Source organism: Leguminivora glycinivorella, chromosome 1 (genome assembly GCF_023078275.1).
Source record: "Leguminivora glycinivorella isolate SPB_JAAS2020 chromosome 1, LegGlyc_1.1, whole genome shotgun sequence".
Lineage (NCBI taxonomy): Eukaryota > Metazoa > Arthropoda > Insecta > Lepidoptera > Tortricidae > Leguminivora > Leguminivora glycinivorella.
The window spans coordinates 25,355,325-25,369,821 of record NC_062971.1 but is presented as its reverse complement, the minus strand read 5'-3'; the positions used below and the strand labels follow the sequence as shown (position 1 = coordinate 25,369,821).

Sequence of the window (14,497 nt, the reverse complement as noted above, 5' to 3'; positions counted from 1 at the left end):
AACTTGACGGTGCGAGTGCGACATCCGACGTAAGTGCAGTGTACCAGACCATTTAATAAATCTAATATAGGTACATATATCCGCTCAATGGGCTACCACGGGTCTCAAAAGTTTGTCCGCATATCACCATTCACCGGTGAAATCATATCGGTAAAGACTCACGATCTCGTTCCGACCGGCTGGGCCGAGAACAAACGTTCTATTTTCTCCTGGGTGTGCGCCTAGTAGGCTTGTGTAGTACATGTACTAATAGCACAAAAGACACGATTCCCTGTACCTGTGTCCCTGTGTAGACCGAACTACTCCCAAATGATTCTGCTCTCTAGTACATTTAGTAAACTCACACACGCGCAACAGAATGGATGCGAAAGGAGCGAAGAGCCGATAAGTGACAATGACAGCAAAGCGATCCGTGTAATCCGACGGCAACTGAACTAGAACCGACTGACTCGGACCGAGAGCGCGCGAAAACGGCCGATCAGCTCTCGGCTAGTACGATCCAGCTTTACTGTACGCCATATGCACAATTTGTCTCTCGCTCTCTCGGTGTACTAAATGTCCTAAAAGAACGAACTAGTTACACTTCGGAGATCGTACTAGTTGGGAGCGATCTTTTCAGTGAACGAGCAGGCACAACTCTAGCGCCTAGTCCCGCTATGAGTAGACGGTGTTCTTGTGCGAGCGCGTGAAGATGACATCTTCATCGTCGACGTTGACACTGTCGGCCGTGAGCGCCACGGTGTCGCTGTGTACGACGTGCGGTGACTCGTTGAATTCATCTAGTTCCTCGATGCCCGCTGTAAATCAAAAAATATAAACTGGTGACAGTGGTGACACACTTGATACGATAGAAATAGCTATGTTTATAAACTAAAAACGTAAAAATTTTGCGTTCTTTTAACCGCAAAATGCCCTCGGGAGCGTCATAATGTTTGCAAAAATATTGGTACTCTTACTGATAATGATAACCGGCACATATTAAATATATGGCAATAGATAATTTAATAGGTAAGTATATCTACATTATTTGGTTTTAGCCCTTTCAATACGAGCTGATACGATCGTGAGGGTTGATAACGTGTAAATGTAAATTTTAACACATGTCATTAAAATTCGAAATTAAGTTAGCAAATCTCGATTTCTCGTTTTGAAAGGGCTATAGATACCGTCTACTGACAGAGGAACAGCTGAGACTGTGCCAATTACACCAACTACATTTAGCCATTGATCAATGCTATACTGCAGTGAGATATGTAACTTATCAAACAGTTTATCGGTGACAGACGGTTTGGTGCAGCTGACACTTAGCGTTCACATTCCGTTGGTCACCTTTCGGATAGAAAACTAGTAGGTAACTTACCTGTGTAATCAGAGGGAGCTAGTAGCAAGTACTGCTCCGATCGTGTGGGCCACAGTAAATGCGTCATCACACAGAATGCCAGGCAGTCCGCCGAATATGTTATACCTGAAATTATACCACTTTGTTTTAGGCAGATCTAACCCATATAATTCCATAATTCAAATGTGTTGAGGTTTGAGGTTGGACCCTTGTCAAAGGTTCCCACTTTATAGTAAGGACAAAATTTGTGAGACTGCCGGGACACAACACAACACTTAGAACAGAACTTGAATTATGAATGGTATTAGGAGCCACAGTTTCGTTTTTTTTTAACCCCTTATTTGCCAAGAGTGGCCCTGAAGCTTTAGTAGTTTCATGTGCTCTGCCTACCCCTTTATGGGATACAGGCGTGATTGTATGTATGTTGTATGTATGTATGTATTAGGAGTTAAATTGGTTTTGTTTTAAAGTCGAATGGAACAAACTAAAAGCACATCTGTTTCATTTAACAACTCTGTTTAAGTTTAATTTTCATTGGAGGTAATTTATATTATTAGAGCAGTGAATTATAAGTAATAGTACATTGTGCAACAAGGGGAGGAAGTTGAATATTACTAACGAGAGTAAGTTAAATCGCGACGGCTTGCCGGAGCGATTTAAAGACTCGAGTTAGTAATATTCATACTCCCCGAGTTACACACAATGTTTTTCATCACATTTGAGAGAAAAATACAGAGGAAACAGTCATAAGGCAAACCCTTCAACCGGCGGCGTTGCGACCGGTAGTGTATCTTGATTTACATCAAATTATTCATATTAAATCCATTGTTTTTGATAACAAACACTTTTTGAACGAAAACAAACTCGAAAATACTGCGTATAAATTAAAAATCAAACGAACTTACCAAGTGAAGTTCGATGATAATTATGTGAGCAGCTTCATTCGACGCGATTTATTGTTTACATATTGTAGTAGTGCCCCCACGCATTAGCCTTGCACGGTAGTTTAAAGATTTTTTTTTTTTTTTTTTTAAATACCGCCGGTAACTTGTTTGACCGTCGTGGATCCGGATCCAGTCGTTCCCCACTCCGACACCCCACTCCGCCATTGCAGTCAGGCGGGTTGCCAGTACCCGTGGCTTCATTTCGTTTAAATTTTACATGTAGGAACACTGCACATTTTAATATAAATTGGGGTGGGTATGTATACATTTGATTTTTCATGTATAACGGGAGGGTGTGTGTAAATCGCGTCGAATGAAGCTGCTCACATAATTATCATCGAACTTCACTTGGTAAGTTCGTTTGATTTTTAATTATGTTTCGCAGCTTCATTCTTTGCGATTTATTGTTTACATATTGTAGGATGTTCAGAGCAAAAATAAAATGTGCAGAGGGTGTTTCAAAATAAGGCAAGTATATCAAATCATAAGTTTATAATTGAACTTTATGTATTCAAAACAATGCATAATCAGAAAAGTACAAATATTTACTATTTATTTTAATTTCAGGTTACATTTATCTCACAGAAGAAAGAATCGATTCTGCGAATTGATTGGCATCGGTGACAATTTCTTTATTATAAAATCTTGCAAACACAGAGGAGGAATCAGTCCAGCCAGCTGTTTTACGAATCAAGTCAATGTTGACTCCAAGTCTGTTGGCGGTGGAAGATGCTGCGTGCCTTGTGCTGTGAGCACTGAAAATACAAGTGTCTATTCCGCTTTCACTAAGTGTGTCTTTGATCCAACGACTAAGTGTTTGTGACGTTACTTTGGAATGCGGCTGCTTTGTGCTTATAAATAAATAATCATTATTACGAAGTGTTTGTGTTTTATTTATATAGGTCTCTAGACATCTTGCAGGGCAAATATCTGGGCGTGGATCAAAATAAGGCAATCTTAAAATTGGTTGTAAGTTATTAACATTAGAAGTTTTAATAATATCTGGTATCTTTATCAGAATTTGATTACCAGACTGTATATTAATATTACACAGTTTTATAAGGGAAAACGTTTGGACACGATGCGCAGTAACCAGAGCCAACAGAGTTAGAGTCTTTTTGGAAAGAGTTTTTAAATCGAGATCTGCATTAGGCCCTTTACTTGCTAAATGCGACAGAACGATATTAGGGTCCCATGTTATGTTATACTTAGGGTTTGTGGGTCTCAATTTGAAAACTCCTTTCATAAAGCGTTTGATTTGATTATTATCAAGTTTATTATCCAATATAAGTGACAATGCAGACTTGTAGGAGTTGATTGTACCATATTTTGCCCCTTTATCGAATATTTCGGTGAGAAAATCTATTACAACTGATACTGACGCAGATGTATAATTATAATTGTGTTTATTACAAAAACATATCCAATTTTTTATACAGCCATCGTATTGCTTATATGTCGAGTTAGTTAATGATGCTAATATAATTTCAATAGATCGTGGTGACAGTGACTTATTCAGTAGTACTTTCCGGAAAGCCTCGCGGCTACCAATTTTAGAGTCTTGTGTAGATTGTGATGGTTTCTGAAAGGAGAAACAAGCAAGTTGATGTCAGGTTCAAAAATCAATGGATCTGAAATAATTAACTTTTGGAATATTGGAAACCAGGGTTGTGTGGGCCAGTATGGGACAACAACAATGCCCTCAGCATTGTCACTTATGATTTTTTGCATAGTTTTAACAAGTAATGAAAATGGTGGAAAAGCATAAAAGTAGGTATCTTTCCATGATATTGTAAACGCATCCACTGCATATGCATCTGGATCGTTTTTCCATGTAACATATGTGGAACATTTGGCATTACAACGACTGGCAAATAAGTCAATATCAGGAATACCAAAATAACGTGTAATTTTATTAAATGCAACGTTATTTAACTCCCATTCCGTATCACGGAATTTCTTCCGTGAAAGTGAGTCAGCTTCATTGTTAGACTTTGTATTTATGTAGGACGCAAATAAAGTAATTTTACGATGTTCACACCATTTCCAAATTTCGTTCGATATAGAATTCAGATGCCTGTACTGTATGCTACCCATTCTGTTTATACATGAAATAGTGGTCATATTATCCGATCTTAACAAAACCTTTTTATCATGTTTATGAGAAGCGAAACATTTGAGGGCTAAAAAAGCTGCTTTTAGCTCGAGTTCATTTATGTGCAGGTTTCTTTCATCCTCTCTCCAGTATCCAAAACATTCTTCAGAATTACAATATGCGCCCCAACCTGTTAGGGAGGCATCTGAGAAAATCTCTATGTCATAACGAATGGAACCTAATGAAGTAAAACCTAGTTCAATATTTTTTAGCCACCACAACATATCGCTTTTCAAAACATCGGGTAGTTTTATAAATTGTTCGTAACTAGGGTTTTCTAATAAACATTGGTATTTGAAACGTTCAAATTCTTTGGTATATAACCAAGAATATTGTATAGCTGGACAAGCTGATACAAGAAGACCCAAAAACCTTGCGAATTCACGTAATTTGCATTTGCGTAAATGAAGGAAAGTTGAAATTTTTTCTTTAATTTTAATCTTTTTATGATCTGGAAGAACCATTTTCATATTTTTGGAATCAAAATCAAAACCTAAAAACGTACATTTTGTTTTTGGAGCCAAACGGCTTTTACTTGTGTTGATTATAAAACCCAGGTTTTCTAAAAGGCTTTTTGTTGTGTTTACATTGTCACTACATTCAGAGTAACTCCTACCCACACAAAAAATATCATCTAGGTACACAACTGAGATGAAATGTTGTGATCTTAATGACTCCATTACTGGTTTGAGTAATTTCGTGAAAACATACGGTGCTGTACACAAACCGAACGCGAGACAGTTAAATTCGTACAATATGTTATTGTATTTAAACCGTAAGTACTTTTTGTGAGAGTTGTGCATGGGTACTAAAAAATATGCATCTTTTAGGTCTATAGATGCCATGTAACAATCATTAGTTATAATTTTGGATGCCGTTCGGTAATCTTCCATTTTAAAATGTTTTGTATTTATAAATTTATTTAAACATTTTAAATTTAGGATAAATCGTTTCTCGCCATTCGGTTTAGGTACTAAAAATATACTGGATACAAATTCGCCAAGTTCATGAACACATTCTGAGATGGCACCTATATTCAACAAAGTTTTAATTGATTTAGAAAATTCAATATGTTCTTGTTCTGACTGTGGATAAACACATGGACTATCTCTACGATACGGAGTTGCAACGAATGGTATTTTATAGCCATTAATCCAAGACAAAATAGTGGGATCATTTGTTATGTTTTTCCAGTTAGAGTAAAAATATTTTAGTCTACCAGCGTATGGTACCTGTGTGTTCATCTCCGGTAGTAAGGTCTGCGCGGCGGCGGAGAGCGGTCGCGCTGGTCGCGCTCGCGATACTCGCGGTAGCTCCGGTTCCGCGACGCGCTGTACGTCTGGCGAGGAGCTGGCGGCGCTCGTGCTGGTCTCGAGTCGACGCCGTCTGCGCTGTTCCACTTGTTGTCCGTCTTGCGGTGAACCGGCTTGAAATTTGGTCGGTTTTTATTTTGTTTCGCCAAAAAATTATTTTTGGAGAATTTCCGAGGCTGTTTTAAAACTTCACCAGACCTCTGAATATTCTTTGCAGTCTTGACTTTTTCACTGACGTTTTCTCCAAATAGAAAATTGCTGTCTCGTGGAACCTCCGTTAAAGTTTCTTTAAGGTCGGTGTTTATCGAAGATAATATTAAACTTCTTCGTGTTTTTGTTTCCATGTAATGACTGTCACACAAAATCCGGCATGCGTCACTTAAAGGTTTAAGCAGCTTTGTCTTAGACGTTTCGTTTAAAACGACCATTTCCATCGTTGTAGCTAAAGCTGACAATGCCAGTCCAATTTGCCTTTGCTTATGCATTAGGGACACGTCACGACGTATCATTACCTCATTTAAAGGTACTTTTGCTTCCGGGTTCAGAGCCGGGGCCTGCAGGAGATCGCAGTTGCTGGGAACCAAATACTCCTCTAAAAGCTTATCTTTTTGGTCTTTTGGTAGACCTTTACTCAGAATGTCTTGCCATCGACTGGCTATGTCCTTATGAATCGCTGGTCCAAGAGGAGTGTCTACCTTAGGAGCATTTCCTAATAGCTGAAGAGTTTCTTCATCGAGCTCTTCTGAATCCTTTAGCTCAGTTTCAGCAAGCGCTGCTTGCGCCGGAGCTGGACGTTCTGGCGACGATGCTATCGATGATGTTGGTGACGGTTCCTGACGTACGATGACGATTGGCGATAAGACTCTTCTGCGAGGTCTTGAACTCCTGCTTGGTGGTGACGCAACATTATTTGTTGAATTAAGTCGCTCACGCGACGCACCATTGCCACGTGTGTTGGCTGGTGGAGTTTTTTGCCGCACTCGCGGCGAAGAAATGTCGCGCGTGGTCGCAACACGTGACGACGAATCAACACGTGGTTCTTGGAATGACTTTATTTCGTCTTCATCTTCAGAAGAGGAGTAAATTATACGCCTCAGCTTTTTATCTGGTCGATGCTCCGAAGATCCATAACTTCGTTTTCTTCTTTCCATTTCTTCAGTTATTTACAGCAGACTACAGAAACGTGCGAAGGCCTGAGCACGGAAACACAGAATGAAGCCACGGGTACTGGCAACCCGCCTGACTGCAATGGCGGAGTGGGGTGTCGGAGTGGGGAACGACTGGATCCGGATCCACGACGGTCAAACAAGTTACCGGCGGTATTTAAAAAAAAAAAAAAAAAAATCTTTAAACTACCGTGCAAGGCTAATGCGTGGGGGCACTACTACAATATGTAAACAATAAATCGCAAAGAATGAAGCTGCGAAACATAATTAAATGCAATGTTCAAAAAAGCAGATAAATCATATGATTGAACTAAAATTTCACTTATTTTCCATTCAGTTCAATATTTTTATCTGTTGTACTCTCCGTTGCTAGGCAACGGTGGGTGCCTCGCGTACGCACGCGGTCAAGCGCGAGTAGAGAGCATGTTGTCAGATTATAAATTATAACAATTTATCTCAGTTAAATTTACGAAATAAATGCAAATCACACTGAGAGAATTGTAAAACATAAATAAAATGCATTTTTAATACCGTATTTAATGTCTTTTATAGCTTAATAGACAAATTTTGTTTGTGCAATAAAAATCCTTGGCAGATTGAAACATCCTTTGCCTGAAGTATTGTACGGATTGTATTCACTTTTAAAACTAAATCCATTATTCCCTTGGGAATAAAATAGTACATTATGCTTCAGTACACGTAGACGTAATGTTACCTTTAAACAGCAAATGTGATGAAAAAAATATTGAATTCCAGAATTACCTACCGAGGAAACCTATATGTAGGTATAACATGTCATTATAACCCAAAACTGAAGGTTTCTCAAGATCACAAAAATCTTTTCCACCTGAACTCTCGTATCAGTAGATTAGCTTAATGCTACCATGCACCATGATACCTACTGCTTGTTATCCAACTTACAGAAGTATGTAAAGTTTTGGCTGTATCATCTTATTATAATTTTTCTCACAAGATGACAAGTAAAAAGCACTTACCGAGTAAGAACTTAAACCTCCACAAGGGGCTGATCTGCAGCGCGATGAGCGCGATGACCGGCAGGTAGACGAACCACACCAGGCTCGAGGCGCCGAAGTGCAGCAAGAAGTTGAGCTTGGCCATGTTGTGCTCGTACATCATCGTGTTGCGCAGCTCCAGCACGAACCACGACATGATGGCTACGCGCAGCGTGAGGATCAGCCAGCCCGGCCATGTTTGGTACTCGTCTATTTCCTCTATGATGTCTACTTCCGTCTGAAATTTAAGTTGTGACGATAAAAGGTATTCTTTACAAGACAATGAAGTCCACTAGAAAAATGTTATGTAGATACAGTAAATACCAGACCGAGCACTCGATCAGGGTAGAGCGATATCATTTTAGCGCCACTGCTAAAAAAATTTTTTTTTAATCTGTTTTCTTTTAGCGACCACGAAAGAACGACCGCTCTGTACTAGATCCGGCCCTGTTTAGTGTACAGTCACCGGCAATAACATCGCACTATAAGAATGCTGCATAAATATTTGACACGCTCTTATGGCTCTAGAAATAAGATTGTGTCGAAATATTTTTGCGGGCTTCTTTATTGCCGGTAACTGTACGAAGCGAAATGTTAAGTCCATCTTCTATCTAATATAATTATTAAGAAAAAAAAACCTCCGCTTTTGGGGTTCAGGTGAAAGCTACTTGCGAATGTTGGATTATGTAGAAATGTGTAGGTATTTTTTAAAACTGCTGTTAATAATTTAATTATTTGATGGCAACACAAATGAATATACGTATACCGTTAAGGTTGAGGAGTTTCCTCAATTCCTCATGAATCCGATTGTAAGAAATCGAAGCTTGACAAAATTTGACTTGAAAACTCAATATTCTTAACACACATAACTAAATAAATGTCACTGTTCTGAACTTAAATGCATGCTATTCTTATAAAAATACCAAAGTGTGCCGGTCAGATTTAAGGAGTTAAAAAAAACATACAGACGAATTGAGAGCCACCTTCCTTGAGAGATTTGAGGCGGCGGTTAAAAAGGTACAATACACTGTGTAAAAGTTTTATAGCGCGGACACATTAAAGGGCCGTGCCAATGTTTTTCCATAACTGGGAGCGAGAAAAAGATATCTTTTTCACCCTCTCACCTATACAAGAACGTTGGCACGGCCTGGTAATAGTGGTAATGTGTTAGCTGTATAAGACCAAACACAAGCTTCATTTTGAGTCACATAAAAATAATGAACTTACCGTATTCCACACATACAGCAATATATGTACGATTCCATATGCCAGCCACACGCCAAAAACCAACGGCTTGTATGTAAGCTCCAATCTGGTCACTGCCCATCCTTTTGCCAGTAACAGAAGCAGCAGCATAAAGAGGGTCTGAAAGCATCATGGGCAACTTTGTATGAATGTGGATGTGGTCCAAAAACAAACTAGCCTTCATTCCTTTCTTTGGACACCAAGTGGAATTCCATTGCAGAATTGAGATATAGCCTTTTAGTAAAATAGAATGCAATCCTTAATTCAATAGTTATTTGTTTTACAAGGGGGCAAAGTTGTTATTTAACCGCACGTGTCAATATTGATACCCGAGCAAGCGAAAGATTCTAATATTGAACCGCGAGCGTAGCGAGTGGTTCAAAAAGTGGAATCTTGAGCGTTGCGAGGGTTTCAAGGCACGAAGGTTAAACAAACTTTGCCACTGAGTGAAACACAAAATTTTTAACCAGACCAACACTAACAAAATACTGACTATAAAACATCAAACTAAATCAAATCCATCAATCTATTCAATATTTACCATTCAAAATCATAATTTATAGGTCAATTCCAGCAGCCAGCTTAAGACATCAAGTTAAAATTTATATGAAATTACTTTGCACTCTTGTGGATAAAATGCAATTTTGCTATCTGTTTTCGAATAGCAAAGTAAGCCTTTACCAGTTGGTGAGGTGAAAAATTAATTATTTTAGTTCTACAATGCAATTACAGTCTGGCAACATTATTGTGTCATCCTTTTCAAACCAATATGTGTGAGAAAACAGGATGACACTACAATGTTGACTATTTTTAATTTCTACTCTTTTTGGTCAGACTGTAGACTGGGTATCCAAAGTATCCAAACGATAAGATATCCTAGATAAATAGACCAATCAAATGGCATAAAATAATGTCAATTCTGTTGGTTTTTGAACCATTGAGCCCTATATCATAGTATGCATGAACATCATTGTGTAAATGATTTAATATACAATGTTTACACACCCTTGCGGAGATAATAAACTTAAAAGAAGATACAGAATGATATTTCCTTTTTAAGAATTTTATTGAGCAATAATGACCTATATGGTATGTGTTTGAGGTAAGGTGCTGTTTTGGTATTAATTCTTTGAACACGAGACACGACGAAATACCTTGCGAATTTTCACGCTGGGAGAATAGTTTATAACTTTATATATTTTATTTACGCAAAAAAACTTACGCGGCTCATAATGTCCAGTATATCGCCAGCGACATCAAGTCCAGTAAATCCTACGCCATCTGCGGCAAACTTCACCGTGTGTAGAAAGTTGAAGCAAATGGCCACAAACTCCAGAATGAGGCTGCAGGTGAATAACTTTGTAACTGGATGTTTCTGTGTTCTGAAAAAATATTTTTAATTTCTTATCTCTCATCAGTAGGCTTACGACTTTTTATTGCATACCAAGGAAAATCCGTGGAGTCACCATATGAAAAATTTTCGAAATCAAAGTCAAGGAAGAGAAGTATGAGGGCATTTTCAGAATTTGGGACCCTCCAATTAAATAAAAAAAAATAAACCCTTTTTAATAACATTAAATCTTCTGCCAAACTGCAGGACAGTTTGTTGGCGTAAGTTGTTAACAAAAATTAACTCAGTCAGTTTTGTGACGATAATTGACAATGATTTAACCTTTAACCTTGACAATGATTGTTCAAATTTGAATTTTGACATGTTGTCATTGTCAATAGTTAAAAATATATGATGCATATACATCACTATGCATTTAAGGGTTATAAATATTTATACATACTGTCACAATGTTACTGACTTCATTTTAATAGTTAATTTTAACTAATAATGTTATTATTTGTAAATTTTACCATAAATGAAATTTAAACAAATTTTGTATGTTTTAAAACCAGTGTAAAAAAATGACAATTACAATTAAATCCTTCATCACATATTACAAATCAAATTGAATACTTAGCAATAAATAAATAATCAAAACAAAAATATAATTAATGTGTACATAAAGATAACACAATGTTTTAATAATTGTGTTTTTCTTAGAATGCATGTTCCATTCTGTTTAAGGAAAATAAAGTTAAAACATAGTCACTTTACATAGTAATTAGAACAGATGATTATTCATATAATTAAATGAATAAGGGTTATATTATAGCATAGTTTACCTGACAGCATAAATCTGCACGGGTACAAGGACAATGTAGCAAAGCAGAAACACCAAATACAATTCCAGGGTGTTTTGATGATCAAATGAAAACTGGTACATAAGACTGTTGTACAGACTTTGATTAGGATTCCCATTAACCAGCCAAAAGTCGTATTGGACTTTTTGTGGAACATTTGTCATGGTTTTATTATCCTTAGATGGTGCTCCCGTGTAATGATGCCATGTGCATGTTGTCTCATTGAGATAGCAGGATACCATTGACACATACCAGAATCTGCAAGTAAACAAGTTAAACAGAGACATACTTAGAAAATATTAATAAAAAAATGTATGATATACTTGACAGTTTTTCAATTCATTGAAACAAAACTTGTGAAAAAGCAGTTTTTAAAAAGGCTAAATGACTAAAAGGTATTACAGAATACAGTTCAAAATAAAGAGTTTATTGAAGTAACTATTAAACAGGTAAGTTTAGATAAACAAGAAATATCTGCATAATGTAAAAAGCATGGAGTTCAATGTGATGGGACATCATTGGACAATATATATTTATAATAAATGACTATTATAGGACATTCTTACACAGATCGACTGAGTCCCATGGTAAGCTCAAGAAGGCTTGTGTTGTGGGTACTCAGACAACGATATATACACCGTGTTTCACTTAACACTAAAAACCTGAAAACAGTTTGTTCAGAATCGAGAGTAGAATCGATTGAGCTATATCTTGATGGGGGTAATATTTTTATTTAAATTAGTATTATTAGTTATTTTTTACGTGCCCAGTCTATTGTACTCGTAATACAACATTGTGTATATCGCATTGCTAGAGGTTGTTTACCTTTTTTCAGTATTTAGGGGTAATTAATACTGGCTGGTTACATGGACGATTATTTTTTCCGCTACTAGTTTGACGTTGTTTGTCAGTTCAATCTTAATGTTTATCATAAGTCATAACAAATTCAACTCTTACCTAATTACAACCTTGTCATTTTGAATATTGAGTTTATTTGCTTACTGCGATTACCTGTCCAATTTGAAGTTTACTGTGACAAAGCTTTAAAGTGTTTTACAGTGACATCTTAGCTGTCTATTGGTAAACCTTATGTCGTTGCAGTAACGTACACAAATAAATAGTCTTATGGTTTATGATGGTAGTTAGCAATTATTTTATTGAGTGTAGAGCTAAAAGTCAAGTAGAGCTGTACAGAAAATTAAAAATTCAATTAAAAAAAAAGTAACGATCAGATTAAAAGATGAATACTCTAGATGAGTTTAAAAAAATAAAAATCAGTTGGGGTGTCTGAGGTTTTGAGTGATACCGGAAACACCGTGTATAATATACAAATACTTATATACATAGAAAACATCCATGACTCAGGAACAAATATCTGTGCTCATCACACAAATAAATGCCCTTACCGGGATACAAACCTAGGACCGCGGCGTAGCAGGCAGGGACACTACCCACTAGGCCAGATCGGTCGTCATTCAAGGTATTTATATACATACCTTGGCTGGCCTGGGTTCTCAATGTCATAAGTAAATTGACTTTTCTTTACAACATTCCAGAGGGAGTCTTCATCAACGCACACTTCGTTTTTTGGGCAGGGGATACGCCGAAAAAAATCCTGTCCTCCGGCATTACATTTAGGGTGGTAGGCGGATGTATTCAAGTTCTGGAACATGACTTGACATGCCAACTCCTTGTTCTCTATATCACGATTTTTATAATAGTGAATAAAATGATGTCTGTTCAACACAGCAAATGTGATAGGATACATAAAACGCTCTTTTGATGTGATATTTCCGAATATGAATCCATATGTTTCTTTTTGATAATGGATATCAGTTTTTTGAAACCCAAATTTGACTACGAATTTAAAGAACTCTCCTGTAGAAAATTCACCCTTTATGTGCATAGACGACGCATTGTCGAGTATTAGGTAGAGGGACAAAACAAATACATATTTTATGTACATATTGAACACTTTTATCTTACGACTCCACTTTACACCATTCTTATAATAACCAGATCACTGACAATGTTTCAATGTAAGATTTATTTAAACTACATTTGTCATATTACATCACGTAAATGAAATTCATCATTTTTATTTTCTCCTAAATAATAAAACACAAATGTTTTATTCTCGCCTCCCACGGGTAGCAAAAATCTTGCAGGTATGTCGTCCTCGTCTCGTTCGTGTTCTGTTCATCTCATCTCGATTTCTATGACATTTAACTGACAGATAAAGCGACCATTGACAATGTAGTTTCGGACAGTATATCTTTTATAAACGCTGATATACACTCACGCTTAGGCACGCGACAGACAATCTGAAAAATTCATAATCTGAATTTCTTAAACAAAGGATACTATAGACTAGACAGCCAAATAATAATACCACTACCGAACGAGATGGTCACATACAAATTATAATAAGAGTGACAGAGAGCAAAATGTTATTTTTTGTCTTTGTCATAGTTTCACTTTTCCGCCGTTGCCACAAACGAGTTTGTGGCAAACAATAAGGACGTGACTTGTCAAGCTTATTATCCGCCCAAATTACGTAGGTTGTTTATGGTAAACTGTCAGCCATTTTTAAAGTGATTCTTAAATTCGCCCCATTATTCTATATCTGTCCCTTACGGGTGTACGCTTGCGTCTAGTCTATAGTATCCTTCGTCTGAGCTGAATTTGGATTTGTATGCAATCTGACACTGACAACTGACAGATCTGTCAGTTTGAACTGACAGGTTGCATACAAATCCAAATTCAGATTATGAATTTTTCAGACTGTCTGTTGCCGGCCTTAAGCTAGGAACATACTACGCGGACGTCCGTCGTCGCGCGACCGCGGACGCGGATCTGGACAATGAATATACACTTAAGCTAGGAACATACTATGGGAACATACTAGTAAATACTATGGGAAAATTCGCAACTTCGTACTGCTCTAACTCCTAAATAAGTAGGTTTTTCAAACAACTTCATTTTATAAAAGATGCTTATTTTAATGCAATCTTTCATGTTTTTAAATTACAAACACTCAAAAATAATAAATGAAAATTTTTCACAAAATTTTTCTAAGTCCTAAAATCGGGCCCCTTTTGCTTATACCCCAACCGTCCGTCCACGGGC

At 37.1% G+C, this 14,497-nt stretch overlaps 1 protein-coding gene across 1 annotated transcript; it reads right to left on the bottom strand.

Annotated features, from left to right (window-relative positions):
• Nucleotides 1-521: 521 nt before the first annotated feature.
• Nucleotides 522-13,551, bottom strand: LOC125227689 (transmembrane protein 145). Its single transcript, XM_048132016.1, has 7 exons — nt 12,865-13,551; nt 11,351-11,626; nt 10,398-10,557; nt 9,158-9,295; nt 7,913-8,168; nt 1,361-1,465; nt 522-797 (listed from the first exon to the last, which is right to left on the bottom strand). The coding sequence occupies exons 1-7, from the start codon at nt 13,332-13,334 to the stop codon at nt 655-657; spliced, it is 1,548 nt and encodes a 515-aa protein (XP_047987973.1). The 5' UTR covers nt 13,335-13,551; the 3' UTR covers nt 522-654.
• Between the last annotated feature and the right edge of the window lie 946 nt (nt 13,552-14,497).